Raw genomic sequence first — 20,475 nt, 5'->3', positions numbered from 1 at the left:
AAGCCTATTAAAATAAAAATGACGGGAGTTAAAAGGACTTTTCTGGTTCGGCATGCTGTTTCTGTCTTCCCGGATGCTTCCATCCTCCAGGCAAGACCTCACACCAGTGAGAATCACTACTGGTCTGTAGTGGGGACCAGGTGCCATGGCCATACCAGGGTGATCGGAGGCCACTGAAGTCCCCAGGTGGTTGGCGGCAAGGCCTGACAGTGCCATCTGGCATCCTGGCAGTGGCTGGTTGAGAACCATAAGTGAGCAAGGGCAGTGCTACAGTGTGGGGCCTGTAGGGGAGGAGCTACGATTGGGGTATGCACAATGACGGGGGTGGCTTATACAGGGGGAAGCTCTGCAAAGGGGAAGTGGTCAGCAGTGGGGTGCTCTACAAAGGGGGGTGGTTAGCAAAGGGAGATTTTCAGGGGGTGGTTGTGCAGTGGGGGGAGCGGGGGTGGGGGAGTGGGTGGGTGCATGCAGGGGTGGACCACGGTGGCGACTCCTTGGGAAGGTCCAGATGCCAGTGACCCATGTTGGTGTTGGGGGGTGACAATGCCACCGATGATGCGGGCTCTCTAATGTCTGGGGATAGGGGAGGACAAAGCGGTCCACCAGTTCAGTAGAAGATCAGGGCACCCTGCAAAATTGTGCACAAGTGCTCTGAAGATGGCATGATTAGGCTCTGCCCCACCCCTATTGGGGCAAAGCTCCCAACTATCAGGAAAAACTGACAGAATGCTGGATGATTATAAACAACTGTGGGGAAAATTCATCTCTCTCTCTCTCCTCTTGTAACCACCACCACATAGTCTTGCGGACTCCAATCTTATTCACCTTGCCCTCACTTCAGTACAGGTCTAAATGTTGTCACCAAACCTCAACTGTTTACCATATACATAGGCGATCTGGAGGAGGGGACCAAGTGTAGGGTAACAAAGTTTGCGGATGACACAAAGATGAGTGGGAAAGCGAATTGCGTGGAGGATGCGGAAAGTCTGCAGAGAGATTTGGATAGGCTAAGTGAGTGGGCGAGGATCTGGCAGATGGAATATAACGTTGACAAGTGTGAGGTTATCCACTTTGGAAGGAATAATAGTAAAATGGACTATTATTTAAATGGTGAAAAATTACAACATGCTACTGTGCAGAGAGACCTGGGGGTCCTTGTGCATGAATCGCAAAAACTCAGTTTGCAGGTGATCAAGAAGGCAAATGGAATGTTGGCCTTTATCGCGAAGGGGATGGAGTATAAAAGCAGGGAGGTCTTGCTGCAATTGTACAAGGTACTGGTGAGGCCGCAACTAGAGTACTGTGTGCAATTTTGGTCCCCTTATTTGCGAAAGGATATATTGGCCTTGAAGGGAGTACAGAGAAGGTTCACCAGGTTGATACCGGAGATGAGGGGGTTAGCTTATGGGGAGAGATTGAGTAGATTGGGCCTGTACTCGTTGGAGTTTAGAAGGCTGAGGGCTGATCTTATAGAGACATATAAGATAATGAAGGGGCTCGACAGGGTAGAGGCAGAGAGATTCTTTCCACTTAAAAAGGAAACAAGAACTAGAGGACACAGCCTCAAAATGAGGGGGAGTCAGTTTAGAACAGAGTTGAGGAGGAACTTCTTCTCTCAGAGGGTACTGAATCTCTGGGATTCTCTGCCCATTGAAGCAGTGGAAGCTACCTCGTTAAATATGTTTAAGTCACAGGTAGATAGATTTCTGATCAATAAGGGAATTAAGGATTATGGGGAGCGGGCGGGTAAGTGGAACTAAACCACTATCAGATCAGCCATGATCTTATTGAATGGCGGGGCAGGCTCGAGGGGCTAGATGGCCTACTCCTGCTCCTATTTCTTATGTTCTTATAAAACTAACACCAAATTTACCAAATGAACAATCTCAGCTTTAACAGAAAAGTGACCATTTTTCTTTCTGGATATTACCCTTTGTACTTATCTTTTGTGTGTTTTTGCCTACCTTAGAGCTCTTACAAGGCACTTCCCCAGTAGCCACAGACAGTGACATCGCTGGCAGCTTTTAGCTAGCTGGCCCAGACTATTGCCATCCAGGCTGAGATCGAGCAGCTGGCATTTCAGCCCTCCAGGCCAAATGCCCCAGGTCAGTGGGAGTGTTCTTAATGGATGTTCCATTTGAGCAGACCCCTTTTGAAGTACTCTGACAAAGAGGAGATGTCAATTTCGGTGGGGGGGGTGGGGGGTGGTTCCAGCCAGTCCAGCTGTGTACTCAGCCCCAACATATGCACACAGCTTTGATTTGAAGTTGCTGAAGCTTCCCAGCAAGTACCTTCTCCATTCCATTCCTTTGGCATTGAATAAGTTCATTGTGCACTACCTTGAAAAAGACTTCCATTGACAGGTCAATCGATTCCTATTATCTTCCAGCCACCTATGTTTATTTTCATTTCCCTTCATGCTTGAATGCACCTTAAGTACCCCATTGATCGCAATGTTGACAGAGTCTAAGCCTCCTTTATAACCTGTGATCTCTTCAAAAGGATTGTGGTTTGCAAAAGAGGAATGCATCTCAAGTGTTCCTAACTTCAATGGTTATAAACATTCAGTCTCGAATTAGCAGGTTAGGTCAATTATTCAGCAGCCATTAGGTTTCAGTTCCTGCTTTCTAAACACAATGTTTGCAAAACACTTGAGATACATTCATCAGCGAAGGGAAAGAAAACAAACAAAGCTCCTGGTTAGTTGGTAACTGATTCAAACTATCAAAGAAAGCACTTCGAAGGAGCCAGATGCTAGTCTTTGCAAGTGAAAATGGGAACTCCCCAGTGAAACTCACTCCCTGCTGTCAATCAAAGCACTTTAAAAGGGCCGAGCAGCAGGTGCTGAACTCCATGTAAACTACGTCAACCGCACTACCCTCATCCACACACTTGGTTACATGCTCAAAAAATTCAAATTTGTTAGGCATGACCTCTCTCTGACAAAACTATGCTGACTATCCCTGATCAAACCTTGCCTCTCCATATGGAGATAGATTCTCTCCTTCAGAATCTTTTCCAGTAGTTTCCCAACCACAGACGTGAGACTCACTGGTCTGTAGTTCTCTGGCTTGTCTCTACAGCCCTTCTTAAATAGTGGGACCACATTAGCTGTACTCCAGTCCTCTGGCACCTCCCCGGTGGCCAGGGAGGAATTAAAAATTTGGGTCAGAGTCTGCGCAATTTCCTCCCTTGCCTCCCACAACAGCCTAGGACACTATTAAACCTAGAGATTTGTCCACTTTTAAGCCTGCCAATACCTCTAATATCTTGTCACTCCCTATGATAATTTTCTCTAGAGCCTCACAGTCTCTCTCCCCAAGTTCCATAACTACCTCCTCATTCTCATGGGTGAAGACAGATGTGAAATATTCGTTTAACACCCTACCAATGTCCTCTGCCTCCACCCACAGATTTCCCCCTTGGTCCCTAATGAGCACTACTCTTTCCCTGGATATCCTTTTCCCGTTGATATACTTACAGAATATCTTAGGATTTTTCCTACTTTTACCTTTTAATTTCTTAAGTTCCATCCTGCACTTTCTGTACCCAACTAATGCCTCCGCAGACTTACTCCCTTATACTTGTTAAAAGCCTCTCATTTCCTTCTCACTCTATCCTGAATGTCTCTGGTCATCCATCATTCTCTGGGTTTGTTACAGCTTCCTATTACCCTAGAGGGAACATGCTGGGCCTGTACCCTCCCCATTTCATCTCTGAACATCCCCCCCACTGCTCTTTTGTAGATTTCCCCACAAGTACCTTGTTGCAGTCTACCTTGGCCAGATCCTGCCTAATTTTATTAAAATCTACTCTCCCCCAATCCAAAACCTTGTTCTGCAACTTGTCAATTTCTTTGTCCAAAACAAATTTGAATTGAACCATGTTGTGGTTGCTGTCAGCAAAATGTTCCCCCACCAACACATCAACCACCTGTCCATCTTCATTCCCCAGAATTAGGTCCAGCACAACTCCTTTCCCTTTTGGATCCTCTACACATTGACTTAAGTTTTCCTGTGTACCTTTTAAGAACTCTATTCCATCTAAGCCCTTAACATGATGGCTATCCCAATTAATGCTGGGAAAGTTGAAATCACCTGATGTAATTACCCTTTTATTATTTTTACACCCCTCTGCAAATTGCGCACATATTTGCTCTTCGATTTTCCACTGACTATCTGGGAGTTTATAATAAACACCTAACAACATAGCTGTCCCTTTTTTATTCCTAAACTCTACCCACAAAGCTTCATTTGATGCCCTCTCCAAGATATTATCTCTCCTTACTGCAGTAACTGGCTCCTTAACTAATAATGCAATGCCTCCTCCTCCTCTTTTACCTCCTCCTGTTCCTCGCCTGAAGATTCTATATCCTGGGACGTTGAGCTCCCAATCCTGTCCCTCACTCAACCATGTCTCTGTGATGGCTATTATTTCATAATTACACGTGTCAATCCTTGCCCTTAACTCATCTGTTTTACCTTTAATACTCCTGGCATTAAAGTAGAGGCCTCCAGCTTTGTCTTACTCCCTTGAAACTTACTACCGTTGTATTCCTTCATAGAAATCATAGAAACCCTACAGTACAGAAAGAGGCCATTCGGCCCATCGAGTCTGCACTGACCACAATCGCACCCAGGCCCTACCCCCATATCCCTACATATTTTACCCGCTAATCCCTCTAATCTACGCATCCCAGGACACTAAGGGGCAATTTTTTAGCATGGCCGATCAACCTAACCCGCACATCTTTGGACTGTGGGAGGAAACCAGAGCACCCGGAGGAAACCCACGCAGACACGAGGAGAACGTGCAAACTCCGCACAGACAGTGACCCAAGCCGGGAATCGAACCCAGGTCCCTGGAGCTGTGAAGCAGCAGTGCTAACCACTGTGCTACCGTGCCGCCCCTGACCTGATTGCATTTCTGTTATACTGTGTCCCTATTCTGCTAACAGTCCGGGTCCTCTCCCCCTGCCAAACTCGTTTAAACTCTTCCCAACAGTATTTAGCAAATCCACCAGTGAGGATGTTAATCCCGCTGTGGTTCAGATGTAGCTTGTCCTGCTTGTACAGGTCCCACCTTCCCCAGAAACGGTCCCAGTGGTCCAGGAATCTAAAACACTCCCTCCTGCACCAACTCTTAAGCCACACATTCATCTGTGCTATTCTACTATTTCTGTACTCACTAGCTCGTGACACTGGGAGTAATTATCTAGCACCTTATCAAATGCCTTCCAGAAGTCCAGATAGATCACATCCACAGGATCCCTGTTATCTACCTTGCTGGTTACATCCTCAAAGAACTCTGACAGGTTTTTTCAAACAGCACTTGCCCTTCACAAAACCATACTGACACTGGTGAATTGAGCTTTTCTTTTCCAGATGCTCTGACACCTCCTCCTTAATGATTGGCTCCAGCAACTTTCTCATCACACCTATAGTTTCCCAGTTTTTGCTTCTCTCCTTTCTTGAATAGGGGCACTATATTAGCATGTTTCCAGTCCACTAGTACCTTCCTGGAATCCAGGGAATTTTGGAATATCATAACTAATGCATCCACTATCTCTGCTGTCACCTCCTTTAATAGAAACAGAGAAAGATAGAAACATAGAAGATAGGAGCAGGAGGAGGCCATTTGGCCCTTCGAGCCTGTTCCGCCATTCATTTTGTGCATGGCTGATCGTCCAACTCAATATCCTAATCCAGCTTTTTCCCCATAACCTTTGATCCAATTTGTCCCAAGTGCTATATCTAGCCGCCTCTTTAATTCATTTAACACATTAATACCCTCGGATGTAGGCCATCAGGTCAGAAGGATTTATCTACTTTTAAACCCTTCAGTTTACTGAGGACCTTCACCCTGGTTATAGTAATTTAATCAAGTTCCAAAATCGGAGAATCCCGCCCTCAGAAATTTTTTGGGAGAATTCTGTCCACTACATCTAAGATTCAATGATTGCATACATCACCTGGAGTTCTCCGATCTCGCCTGCAGCTGAGTTTCTCCAGTCTCGTTGCAGGAAATGGAGATTTGGCTGAGCACCAAATTCTCCGTTCTCATTGGCAACGGTAGTGGAGTGTGTGAAGTTGGAGATTCCGGCCCATCATGCCTTGGCAGTACTTGCAGACGTGGTCCCAGCAAACATTTACTGAAGCTGATCCTCTCCCCCTACAGGCTGGATTATTTTGTTGTGGAAACATATTTATTCTTCTGTCTGCAGGTATGGATAATATGGGCTTCAAAATAAAACTTCATTTGAGTTTGCATTTTGGTACTTGTGTAACATTTCAGATTTCTCACCTGTCTATCTGGCACCATCATGGCTACTGTCCTAAATTGAATTTTTAGATTTTCTGGCAGCTCTTGGCGTCCTGCGTAACCAGGATTCTACAAGAAAGGAAAAAGAACAAAAATACACAGTAATGTTGGACAGAGAATTGATTGAAGTGGCTTGTTTAATGTGAAATTCCTTAATTTATCCTATTCTTAATTTGAGTGACATTCAGAGCAAATGGAGGTTTTTATCTTTACTACCTGTTTGGAAAGGACAGTCAGGGCAGAATATAGACAGGAAAACGGGGAGCTCTAATAGGTCTACCTTATTTCTCTTTTATTAATTTAAATGAAAGGAAAATTATATGGATCCTCTCACAGTGCCCTCCACAGAACACAGAGCAGGAGTAGGCCATTTGGTCTATCAAATTTGTTCCACCATTCAGTATGATCATGGCAGAGCTACCTGTGGTCTCAACTCCACTTTCCTGTTCATTGCCCATAACACCTGACTCCAATGTCAATCAAAAATTGATCAAACTCAGTCTTGAATATATTCAATGACACCTGCTCTCTGAGGAAAATAATTCAAACTAACTACACTCAGAGAAAACAAATTCTCCTCATCTCCATTTTAAAAGGATGACCCTCTAGGCTGGGGCTTTCCAGTCATTCCTGCTGGCAGAATCATCTGGTCAGGTGAGGTCGATCCCTCATAAGAACATAAGAAATAGGAGCAGGAGTAGGCCATCTAGCCCCTCGAGCCTGCCCCACCATTCAATAAGATCATGGCTGATCTGACGTGGATCAGTACCACTTACCCGCCTGATCCCCATAACCCTTAATTCCCTTACCGATCAGGAATCCATCCATCCGCGCTTTAAACATATTCAGCGAGGTAGCCTCCACCACCTCAGTGGGCAGAGAATTCCAGAGATTCACCACCCTCTGGGAGAAGAAGTTCCTCCTCAACTCTGTCTTAAACCGACCCCCCTTTATTTTGAGGCTGTGTCCTCTAGTTTTAACTTCCTTACTAAGTGGAAAGAATCTCTCCGCCTCCACCCTATCCAGCCCCCGCATTATCTTATAAGTCTCCATAAGATCCCCCCTCATCCTTCTAAACTCCAACGAGTACAAACCCAATCTCCTCAGCCTCTCCTCATAATCCAAACCCCTCATCTCCGGTATCAACCTGGTGAACCTTCTCTGCACTCCCTCCAATGCCAATATATCCTTCCTCATATAAGGGGACCAATACTGCACACAGTATTCCAGCTGCGGCCTCACCAATGCCCTGTACAGGTGCATCAAGACATCCCTGCTTTTATATTCTATCCCCCTCGCAATATAGGCCAACATCCCATTTGCCTTCTTGATCACCTGTTGTACCTGCAGACTGGGCTTTTGCGTCTCATGCACAAGGACCCCCAGGTCCCTTTGCACGGTAGCATGTTTTAATTTGTTTCCCTTGAGATAGTAATCCCATTTGTTATTATTTCCTCCAAAGTGTATAACCTCACATTTCTCAACGTTATACTCCATTTGCCATATCCTCGCCCACTCACTCAGCCTGTCCAAATCTCTCTGCAGATCTTCTCCGTCCTCCACACGATTCACTTTTCCACTTATCTTTGTGTCGTCTGCAAACTTCGTTACCCTACACTCCGTCCCCTCCTCCAGATCATCTATATAAATGGTAAACAGTTGCGGCCCGAGTACCGATCCCTGCGGCACGCCACTAGTTACCTTCCTCCAACCGGAAAAACACCCATTTATTCCGACTCTTTGCTTCCTGTCGGATAGCCAGTCCCCAATCCACTTTAACACACTACCCCCAACTCCGTGTGCCCTAATCTTCTTCAGCAGCCTTTTATGGGGCACCTTATCAAACGCCTTTTGGAAATCCAAAAACACCGCATCCACCGGTTCTCCTCCATCAACCGCCCTAGTCACATCTTCATAAAAATCCAACATGTTCGTCAAGCACGACTTTCCCCTCATGAATCCATGCTGCGTCTGATTGATCGAACCATTTCTATCCAGATGCCCTGCTATCTCCTCTTTAATAATGGATTCCAGCATTTTCCCTACTACAGACGTTAAGCTGACCGGCCTATAGTTACCCGCCTTTTGTCTCCTTCCTTTTTTAAACAGCGGCGTAACATTAGCCGTTTTCCAATCAACCGGCACTACCCCAGAATGCAACGAGTTTTGATAAATAATCATTAACGCATCCACTATTACCTCTGACATTTCTTTCAATACCCTGGGATGCATTCCATCCGGACCCGGGGACTTGTCCACCTTCAGTCCCATTAGTCTACCCAGCACTGCCTCTCTGGTAACATTAATTGTATTAAGTATTTCTCCTGATGCCAACCCTCGATCGTTAATATTTGGCAAACTATTTGTGTCCTCCACCGTGAAGACCGACACAAAAAACTTATTTAAAGACTCAGCCATATCCTCATTTCCCACTATTAACTCCCCCCTCTCGTCCTCCAAGGGTCCAACATTCACTCTAGCCACTCTATTCCTTTTTATATATTTATAAAAACTTTTACTATCATTTTTTATATTAATTGCTAGCCTAGCTTCATAGTCTATTCTTCCTTTCTTTATCGCTTTCTTAGTCTCTCTTTGTTGTTTCTTAAATTTTTCCCAATCACTTGTTTCTCCACTATTTTTGGCCACTCTGTCTGCAGCTGTTTTTATTTTAATACTCTCCTTTATTTCCTTCGTTATCCACGGCTGGTTCTCCCTTTTCTTACAATCCTTGTTTTTTGCTGGAATATATTTTTGCTGAGAACTGAAAAGGATCTCCTTAAAAATCCTCCACTGTTCCTCAGCTATCCTACCTGCCAGCCTGCTCTCCCAGTCTACCTTAGCCAATTCATTCCTCATCCTATCATATTTCCCTCTGTTCAAACAGAGGACACTGGTTTGGGACCAAACTTTCTCCTCTTCCATCTGAATCAGAAATTCGACCATATTGTGGTCACTAGACCCAAGAGGGTCCTTCACAATAAGATCCTTAATTCTACCTACCTCGTTACACAATACCAGATCCAAAATAGCTCGTTCCCTCGTCGGTTCCGTAACATGCTGTTCAAGGAAACTATCCCGACAGCATTCTAAGAACTCTTCCTCCATTCCACCCTTACCGACTTGAGTCTGCCAGTCAATGTGCATGTTGAAGTCCCCCATGATTATTGCCGTTCCGTTTTTACACGCATCCCTTATCTGCTTGTTTATAGCCCTCCCTACCTCAACATTATTATTTGGGGGCCTATATACCACACCCACTAGTGTCTTTCTCCCTCTACTATTCCTCATCTCTACCCATAATGATTCCACGTTTTGTTCCTCAGAGCCTATGTCATCCCTCAGTACTACCCTGATATTATCTCTTATTAATAGCGCGACCCCACCACCTTTTCCTTCCTGTCTATTCTTCCTAAACGCCTGATACCCCTGGATATTCATCTCCCAGTCCTGGTCACCTTTCAGCCACGTTTCTGTAATGGCCACCAGATCGTACCCACTTGTGCTGATTTGCACCATCAACTCATTTACCTTGTTCCGAATGCTTCGTGCATTCAGGCAAAGTGTCCTTATTCCAGCTTTTATCTGGACCCGCTTTGATGAGTCGCGAACACCCTCTCCCTCTACTCCCTTATCTAAATTACCGCCTTCATTCACTTGCACCCTCTCCTCTACCATTAATTTTGTAATTCCCCTTACCCCTGCATCCTCCCCCCCATCAATTAGTTCCTTGATCCTAGTCAACTCTTCTAGCTCCCCTCCCCCCAACCTATCTAGTTTAAATTCTCCCCAGTAGCCTTAGCCAACCTACCGGCCAGGATATTGGTCCCCGTGTGATTCAAGTTCCACCCGTTTTTTGTATACAGATCACCCCTGCCCCTAAAGAGGTCCCAATGGTCCAGGAACCTGAATCCCTGCCCCCTGCACCAGTCCCTCAGCCACACATTCATCCTCCACCTCACTCCATTCCTGCCCTCACCTTCTGAGATTACTACCTTTGCTTTCCTCTTTCTCAGCTGTCTCCCTAATTCCCTGTACTCCCTTTTCATGACCCCTTCTCCCTTCCTACCCACATCAGCGGTACCAATATGTACCGCTACCTCAGGCTCCTCTCCCTCCCACCTCAGGATTTCCGGGACGCGACTAGCGACATCCTGGATCCCGGCCCCAGGGAGGCAGGCCACCATGCGAGAATCCCGCCTACCTCCGCAGAAACGCCTGTCTGTCCCCTTCACCATCGAGTCCCCGATTAACATAGAACATAGAACATAGAACATTACAGCGCAGAACAGGCCCTTCGGCCCACGATGTTGCACCGACCAGTTAAAAAAAAAAACTGTGACCCTCCAACCTAAACCAATTTCTTTTCGTCCATGAACCTATCTACGGATCTCTTAAACGCCCCCAAACTAGGCGCATTTACTACTGATGCTGGCAGGGCATTCCAATCCCTCACCACCCTCTGGGTAAAGAACCTACCCCTGACATCGGTTCTATAACTACCCCCCCTCAATTTAAAGCCATGCCCCCTCGTGCTGGATTTCTCCATCAGAGGAAAAAGGCTATCACTATCCACCCTATCTAAACCTCTAATCATCTTATATGTTTCAATAAGATCCCCTCTTAGCCGCCGCCTTTCCAGCGAAAACAATCCCAAATCCCTCAGCCTCTCCTCATAGGATCTCCCCTCCATACCAGGCAACATCCTGGTAAACCTCCTCTGCACCCTCTCCAAAGCCTCCACATCCTTCCTGTAATGTGGGGACCAGAACTGCACACAGTACTCCAAGTGCGGCCGCACCAGAGTTGTGTACAGTTGCAACATAACGCTACGACTCCTAAATTCAATCCCCCTACCAATAAACGCCAAGACACCATATGCCTTCTTAACAACCTTATCTACTTGATTCCCAACTTTCAGGGATCTATGCACACATACACCTAGATCCCTCTGCTCCTCCACACTATTCAAAGTCCTCCCGTTAGCCCTATACTCAACACATCTGTTATTCCTACCAAAGTGAATTACCTCACACTTCTCCGCATTAAACTCCATCCGCCACCTCTCGGCCCAACTTTGCAACCTGTCTAAGTCTTCCTGCAAACTACGACACCCTTCCTCACTGTCTACCACACCACCGACTTTGGTGTCATCAGCAAATTTGCTAATCCACCCAACTATACCCTCATCCAGATCATTAATAAATATTACAAACAGCAGTGGCCCCAAAACAGATCCCTGAGGTACACCACTTGTAACCGCACTCCATGATGAATATTTACTATCAACCACCACCCTCTGTTTCCTATCCGCTAGCCAATTCCTGATCCAATTTCCTAGATCACCCCCAATCCCATACATCTGCATTTTCTGCAGAAGCCTACCATGGTGAACCTTATCAAACGCCTTACTAAAATCCATATATACCACGTCCACTGCCTTGCCCCCATCCACCTCCTTGGTCACTTTCTCAAAAAACTCAATAAGGTTAGTAAGGCACGACCTACCTGCCACAAAACCATGCTGACTATCACCTATCAATAGGATTAATACCGCCTTCCTCCTCTTTTCCTTAGCCCTCTGAGTTACAGGGCTGGACTCCACTGCGGAGACACGGCCACTGCTGCTTCCCCCAGGCGGGCTGTCCCCCCCAGCAGTACTCAAGCAGGAGTACTTGTTGTGCAGGGGCAAATCCACCGGGGTGCTCTCAACCACCCTAGCCTTACCCTTCCTGGCCGTCACCCACTTGGCCTCCTCCCGTGGCCCTGGTGTGACCACCTGATGATAGCTCTTGTCTATCACCTCCTCATTCTCCCTCATCAGCCTAAGATCCTCGAGCTGCAGTTCCAGCTCCCTAACACGGTCCCTCAGGAACCGCAGCTCGACACACCCCTCACAGATGTGGATGTCCGGGAGGCCAGATGCCTCCAGGACCTCCCACATCCTACACTGGGAACAACACACTGGTTTCACACTCATACTGGACACTTTATGTCAAGTTAGACAGTGAAAAGTTAATAAGAGTGTAAGGAAACAAAAACTCACCCCTGCTCGTCCAAGCCCTGTGAGCCAAAGCCCTGACAGCTCACTCAACTTCCCACTCACTCTGCTGCCCACTACGATGCTGCCCGCTGTATACTTTGGTGCACTTTTAAACCCTCCAAAAACTTCCCCAGGCCACTCCTGGCCCGACTTCCGGTTTTGAAAAAAACCTCCGATTTTAAACCCAAAAGTAACTGAAAAAATAAATAATTAATTACAGTCAGAAAACCCACTCTCTTACCCTCAGCCTGCTCCTGGGAACAATGAAGCTGAACCTCCAAGGTAAGCCCTTTTTAAACCCTCCAAAAACTTCCCCAGGCCACTCCTGGCCCGACTTCCGGTTTTGAAAAAAACCTCCGATTTTAAACCCAAAATTAACTGAAAAAATAAATAATTAATTACAGTCAGAAAACCCACTCTCTTACCCTCAGCCTGCTCCTGGGAACAATGGTGGGTTCCCTGGTGGCAGGACCAGCAAGCCACACAAAAGGCCCTTCAGATAATTACCAAGATACCCGGGGCAGTGCCAAGGTATTGCCTGTACATGACCCTCTCCACTTGTGGGCTATACTCACTGTGTGTCTCTGGCGGAGTCTGCTTGCCAGATGCACTTCATGGGGCACCTGTCATGATTCATACCTATGCAAATGGACAATTTAACATGCGGGGAGGTGGTGGGGGTGGGGTGGAGGGAGGGTACTAACAGGCATAAAGGTCTGATAATGATTGTTAAATATATTCAAATTTGGGGATCCTGATGTTCAACATGAGGATACCTGTTACCTCATTAGCAGGACAATCACAATGGGAAATTCTGTCAGTGTAAAATACGTTTTGGGACTCCTGCAGGATTGTCAGCCACTGATCCCGCTTCCTGCAAAAATGGGAGATGAGGTTTCCGGGCCTCATTAAGAGGGCATTTCCCAAGATCCATGTGGTCAGGCTGGACCCTATGGGGTGTCGAGGCGGGAAGCTGAGTGAGTCGAGTGCAAGGGCGTGTATCCCGGGTTGGGGCAGATACTCAGTTGGAGCCAGGGAGGAGTGTTGTACAGTCGCATAGTTATTCTTTTTATCCCGATTGGTGTAAATACTTATTGGCAATAAAGTCCTTTGTTACTTAAGCCTCACCGAGTTGCCCTCAATTTATTACACTGATGAAGCAGTCAGGACAGAACGTGCAAAAAAAAACTGTTAGTTCAGCACATTTGCAAGAACTGGATGAAAAGCCTGACAAGAAACCTGAATAATTTACCCTTAACCAGGACCAATTGAGTAAAGTGCCCCCTTGCCTTGATAGTAAATGGCATATCTCTGAAAATGGAAGTTGGCACAGGGGCTATGGCTACAGTCATAGAGGAGCAGGCATTTTGTTACATTCAAAAAAGATCTTCAAACATTGAGTCAGGAGTCATAATGTCTACCTATATTAGAGAAACATTGCACTTTTTAGGGGCAGCAACAGTAACCTAACAAGAATTAGACAGTTACCTGTCTTGACAATTAATGGGTAAGCCCTTGGTGGTAACCTGTGATCCATCACAGTATGGAGTGGGACAGTTTTGCCCCACAGAATGCCCAATGGAGTAGAAAGACCTCAAGAATGTTGTTAGATGCAGAGAAAAAGTACTCCTAGATAGATAGTCAAAATGTTTCATCAGCACTGTTTCATCAGGACCTGGGTTCAATTCCCGGCTTGGGTCACTGTCTGTGTGGAGTTTGCACCTTCTCCTCCTGTCTGCGTGGGTTTCCTCCGGGTGCTCCGGTTTCCTCCCACAGTTCAAAGATGTGCGGGTTAGGTTGATTGGCTATGCTAAAATTGCCCTTAGTGTCCTGAGATGCGTAGGTTAGAGGGATTAGTGGATAAATATGTAGGGATATGGGGGTAGGGCCTGGGTGGGATTGTGGTCGGTGCAGACTCGATGGGCCGAATGGCCTCTTTCTGCACTGTAGGGATTCTATGATTCTATGGTTCACCTTTATCATTGGCATTTCACAATAGTTTCAGGCCACAAACTATTCTGGACTTATTCAGATAAGATGTGGAGATGCCGGCGTTGGACTGGGGTAAACACAGTAAGAAGTCTAACAACACCAGGTTAAAGTCCAACAGGTTTATTTGGTAGCAAAAGCCAATAGCTTTCGGAACAGGCTGTCCCTTCGTCAGGTGGGTGGGAGTTCTGATTACAAACAGGGCACAAAGACACAAACGCAATTTACAAAATAATGATTGGAATGTGAGTCTTTACAGCTAATCAAGTCTTAAAGGTACAGACAATGTGAGTGGAGGGAGCGTTAAGCACAGGTTAAAGAGATGTGTATTGTCTCCAGACAGGACAGCTAGTGAGATTTTGCACATCCAGGCAGGTTGTGGGGGTTACAGATAGTGTGACGTGAACCCAATATCCCGGTTGAGGCTGTCCTCATGTGTGCGGAACCTGGCTATCAGTCTCTGCTCAGCGACTCTGCGCTGTCGTGTGTCGTGAAGGCCGCCTTGAAGAATGCTTACCCGGAGATCAGAGGCTGAATGCCCGTGACCGCTGAAGTGCTCCCCAACAGGAAGAGAACAGTCTTGCCTGGTGATTGTCGAGCGGTATTCATTCATCCGTTGTCGTAGCGTCTGCATAGTTTCCCCAATGTACCATTCCTCGGGACTTTTCCCCAGAGGAGGATGGATGGACTGAGACCTGTTCTATAGGTCGCACGTGAGTTGTGAGTTGTTGTCTCTTTATTACCCTGATCCAGGTTTAATTGTAATCTCGCTTCCTCGGATGAACCAGTTCTGATTAGATTGTGGACGGTGGGGGGGCTGGAGTTTGAAACCTAGAATGTCTCTCCCTCTCTCTGGCTCCATCTTTCTTTGTGTCTCTTTAAACCTTAAATCAGCATTAACCTGTGCTTAATGCTCCCTCCACTCACATTGTCTGTACCTTTAAGACTTGATTAGCTGTAAAGACTCACATTCCAATCATTATTCATGTAAATTGAGTTTGTGTCTTTGTGCCCTGTTTGTAATCAGAACTCCCATCCACCTGACGAAGGAACAGCCTGTTCCGAAAGCTAGTGGCTTTTGCTACCAAATAAACCTGTTGGACTTTAACCTGGCGTTGTTAGACTTCTTACTGTGCTTATTCAGATAAGCCAGTGGCACCAATAGCTGTAGCAAGGTGGGCTCTCTTCTTGGAAGCTTGCAGTTATGCTTTTCAGCATCATCCAAGCGACACAGATATCAAATGCAGATGTGCTCAGCACATTGCCTTTGCCACAGACGCTGGCAACACCACCAGTTCGCAAAAGATAGTGCTGGCACTGCATATGATAGAGATCTTGCTGGTCTCAGCTAAACACATGCTGGAATTTTATCGCCTCGCCTGCCCGAGGCTCGCAAGTTCCCGTCCGAGGCCAACGGAGAATGCCGTTCTGCGAGCCTCGCCCGCCCTGATTCTGGGGCAGGTGGGGCGGTAAAATTCTGGCCATAGGATGTGGACAGAGAGAGACCCAGTATTATTGAAAGTTAAGATCGTGAACCAAGGGTGGTTATATGATAAATCAGAGATGCTTATGTCTTACCAACAAAGGAGGATGGAGATAACCTGTGAAGACAAGGTTTTGTTGTTGGAGGCTCGGGTTATATTCCTGCACCCAAGGGAGACAGCCTTTGTTGCAAGAACTGCACAACTAGTGCAGAAGTTATGTTTGCTGACCAGGCATCGATAAAGAAATAGAAAGAATGGTTAGTCAATGCCTCAGTTATGAAGCTCAAGAGGCTTTGCCACCACCAGCTAATGTGCATCCTTGGAAGTGGCCAGGTAGGCCCTGGGCAAGAATACATGTCGACTTTGCAGAATCATTTATGGCCCGTATGTTTCACTAATATTAGTAAAAGTACACTCAAAGTGGCTGGAAGTCCAGTTGAAGTCCATGATGGCTGCTGCCACTATTGATAAATTGAGAAACGTTTTTGCCATTCATCCCGGAGGTCTTGGTATCAGACAATGGCACATCCTTCATGGCGGAGAAGTTTCAAAAATTTGTAAAATCAAATGGCATTCACTATGTTAGGTCAGCACCTTACCATGCAGCCTCAAATGGGTTAACAGAACGTGCTGTGAAAACATTTAAGTCATTAAGTTAAGAAGCAAGTCAAGGTAGGGGAGTCTAAAACTAGAGGGCATAGGTTTAAGGTGAGAGAGGAGAGATACAAAAAGGGTCCAGAGGGGCAATCTTTTTCACGCAGAGGGTGGTGAGTGTCTGAAATGAGCTACCAAAGGCAGTAGTAGAGGCGGGTACAATTTTGTCATGTAAAAAGCATTAGACAGTTACATGAGTAAGATTGGTATAGAGGGAAATGGGCCAAACATGGGCAATTGGGACTAGCTTAATGTTAAAAACTGGGCGGCATGGGCAAGTTGGGCCAAAGGGCCTGTTTCCATGCTGTAAACCTCTATGAATCTAATATCATGCCAAATGTGACCATGGGAGTTATGCCAACCAATCTATTAATGACAGGCCATTTGGATATGGTATTTCAAGATTTGACAGGGATGGTGGAGGCTAGACAAGCCTCTCAGAAAGAAAATCATGACTCAAGGAAGAATTATAGAGTTTTCCAAGTTGAGGATTTAGTCATGATCAAAAGATTTGCAGCAGGACCTGCATGGGTGGCTGGTAAGATTGTGGAATGGACAGGATCAGTCTCCTATATTGCGGAGATTCAAGGTTGTTGTGTCAAGAAACGTGTAGACCATCTGAGGAGGAGAGTAGTACCTGATACAAGGGATCAATGGGTGTCTCCAGCAGTAAATTTGGATCTGCCAGGGTTGTTTACAGGGATTCTGGGTGTAAATGTGAAACCGGCGTAACCAGTGGTTTCTGTAACTGAGAATGCAGCAGCTACTAAGGAAGATAATGACCCCAGATTGATGAATTTGCCTTTCACCTCAACCTAGCCGGATTCTTTATTTCTGGACTAACCTAACTCAGAGTTGAAACATTTTACCAGGGTTCAGAAGTCGTCTGATCAACTAAACTTATGACAAGTTGCCTTGGGGTATTCCTGATGTTTCTAAAAATTGCTGCTTACATTAATGATGTTGTCTTTTCGTTTCCTCCTTAGGAACTTCAGGAGTTAGGAGAGAAGGAGTTTGGTAATGTGTCCCCATTAAGGTGGGATTTCCTGAGGGCTGTGTGGTCGGACCGGACTAGATGGAGCGTCAAGACAGGAAGCTGAGCCAATCAAGTGCAAGGGCACATATCCCAGGTCGGAGAGGATCCTCAGTTGGAGCGATTTATTACAGGAGCAGAAATTCCCCCTCTTAATGTTCAAACAGACATCGCTCAGAAGCATTTTGTGAGACCTACTGAACATACAACATGCCTAAATTGTGGAAGTGCATATCGATTCATAACATCATATCCAGCTTGGGGAAAAACTGTAACTTATCCGAAATAAAATGGTATCATTTTGCAAAGACGTACAGTTCACCAGATAAGAGGAATTCATCAGTTCGACACATGGAGGAGTCTCTTTGAGAGTTAGGCACAGCTTGTGTATACCATCATGAACAGTAATGCCAGTTTAAGGAATGTTCATCCGAGATTGTGGGGATAGAGTATCACTTCTTATTCATGTTGGCACAAAAGTATCGATTGTGAGCAATAAACTTCATCATTTGTGTTATTTGCAACATTCACCCCTACAGTTTTCACTCTTCAGCCTTACGGCATCTTAATTATTTAAAGTTTGAGAACCTAGCACAGTGCCAGTATGCTACAAAAACATTGCTCTTGACAGGTTCATATAGTATTAACTAAAGTTGTAGAAGACACAAAAAACGTACCAGAAATACTTGAAAATTAAAGAGGTAAAATTGAGGGAGGAACTCAAAAGAATCAAAATCACGAGGGAAGAGATACTGGGAAAGCTATTAGGAATAAAAGTTCACAAATTCCTTGGTGCTGATGACCTGAATCCTTGGGTCTTAGAAGAAGTGCCTGCAGTGATAATCAATGCAGTAGTTGTAATCTTTCAAAATTCCCTAGACACTGGAAAGGTTTCAGAAAATTAGAACATCGCAAAGGCAACAAGAAAAGGAGGGAGACAAAGCATAACATCTGTTCTAGGGAAAATGCTAGAATCCGTTATTAAGGAGGTAATAACAGGAAAGTTAGAAATTCATAATAAAACCAAAGGCTGGAATTCTCCGACCATGTCCGTGGCTAGGATTCTCCAGTCCCACTGCTGTGATTGGAGACCAAATTCTCCATTCTTGCTGGCAGCGCTGGCTAAGGTGGTGGTACGACATCAGGAAATTCCGATGCAGCATGGTGGCAAGCATTGCTACCTCACAGCACCAGAGACCCTGGTTCGATTCCAACCTTGGGTAACTGTCTGCGTGCAGTTTGCAAGTTCTCCCCGTGGTCTCTTCCCACAGTTCAAAGATGTGCAGATTCGATGGATTGGCCATGCTAAATTGCCCCTTAGAATCCCAAGATGTGCAGGTTAGGGGATTAGCCCTGGGAAATGTGCGGGGTTACGGGCATTGGGCTTGGGTACAATGCTCCGTCAGAGAGTTGGTACAGACTCGATGGGCCAAATGGCTTCCTTCTGCTCTGCAGGAATTCTATGAAAGTGATATTCGACCCAAAGGGTTAACTTTGTTTCTCTTTCCAGCACTGTTTCTTATTTCAGCACCTTCCCTAATTAGAGCAAAGAAAACACATTCAAGCTGTATTATATTGCTACATTTCTAGTTTCATTTCATTTACCATTGTGATAAAGATGCCAAACTCCGGATTAAGTGATACACTATCTCCATCAGTGAAGATAAATACTTTCTTCCTTTCTTTCCTTGCCATGAGAATAATGTAAATTTGTTGCGCTGCTACAGATAACACAGGCAGCTCAATTCGGTTAAATTCATCAAAACAGCCCCAAGAACCAGACTGTGCCAAGCCTAAAAAATACAAAAGCACCAAACACTTGAACATAAATTAATACACAAAATAATTTCATAACATTTGGTGGCTAGCTACTCATCAGTAAAAACATTTAGTTAATTAGCTGATTTCCATCTAATGTACCTGTGAAGCTTGGGATATTTTACTAAACTAATTATGCTTTTGAAATGCAAGTTGCTGGTGTTTGTATTGTAATCAATTAAAAATGTTCTAAAGAGCTAAATAAAATTAAATAGAATCACTATTGCATTCATTAAAGGGATGTGGACTTCTTTGGCGAGGCTAGCACTGATTCTCCTCTCCATTCCTAATTGCACCTTCTCAAGGTGCCAGAATTGAAGAAATACTAGGTACAAGGTGCAGTGTAAGCTGGATAGAATTTTAGAGATTTGGAGGGGCAAATCAATGGAAAGATCTAAAAACAATGTTGAGAATTTTGCGATTAAAGCTTTCCCGAACCAGGAGCTAATGTTGGTCAGAAAACAGAGGAATAATGGATGAATCCCACTTGGTATGTGTTTGGATATAAGCACAGTAAGAAGTCTCACAACACCAGAGATTTAGATAAGGTCAAGCTCAATAGGTGCAATTTTCCAGACCCCACCCTGGCAGGTTAAATGTCAGTGGGGGGGAGGGGTGAATGGTAAATTGCTGCTCCCTTTCCAATTACCCGCACTGCCAGCAGGTTTTGACACCGGTCCAGAACATGTCAACCCCAACATGGCATGCAAATGCAAATGTTAGAAATACCTGCATGAAGGTTTGGGCCCATTCCTAGAGGTTAGAAAGGAAAATGGAGGTCTCCAGCAACTGGACACATGTGCACCAGTGGATGGGTGTGAATCTTTGGAATTCTATAACTCAAGGGTTGTGAAAGCTCAGTTGTTGAGTCTATCCAAGACTGAGATTGATAGAACCTTCGGTCCTAAGGAAGTCATAGAGTCATAGAGGTTTACAGCATGGAAACAGGCCCTTTGGCCCAACTTGTCCATGCTGTCCTGTTTTTTTTTTAACCGCAATAGTCCCAATTGCCCGTGTTTGGCCCATAACCCATCTTACCCACGTCAAGGAACATGACGAGTTGGTGGAAAAGTGGGGTTGGGTTTGAGGATCAGCCATGATTTTATTAAATTATGGAGCAACCTGAGGGTTCT

General features: G+C 45.4%; 1 protein-coding gene across 1 annotated transcript in view; it reads right to left on the bottom strand.

Annotated features, from left to right (window-relative positions):
• Positions 1–20,475, bottom strand: part of LOC144493944 (dynein axonemal heavy chain 8-like) — a 1,661,706-nt gene that overhangs the window by 597,331 nt on the left and 1,043,900 nt on the right. The window contains exons 50-51 of the mRNA XM_078213521.1: positions 19,130–19,317; positions 6,304–6,390 (exon numbers count right to left, since the gene is read on the bottom strand). Coding sequence (XP_078069647.1) covers positions 6,304–6,390; positions 19,130–19,317 — 275 coding nt within the window. The remainder of the gene's footprint in view (positions 1–6,303; positions 6,391–19,129; positions 19,318–20,475) is intronic.

This window comes from Mustelus asterias, chromosome 5 (genome assembly GCF_964213995.1).
Source record: "Mustelus asterias chromosome 5, sMusAst1.hap1.1, whole genome shotgun sequence".
Classification (NCBI taxonomy): Eukaryota; Metazoa; Chordata; class Chondrichthyes; order Carcharhiniformes; family Triakidae; genus Mustelus; species Mustelus asterias.
The sequence above is the reverse complement of the archived record's forward strand: the minus strand, read 5'-3'. Positions and strand labels throughout refer to the sequence as shown.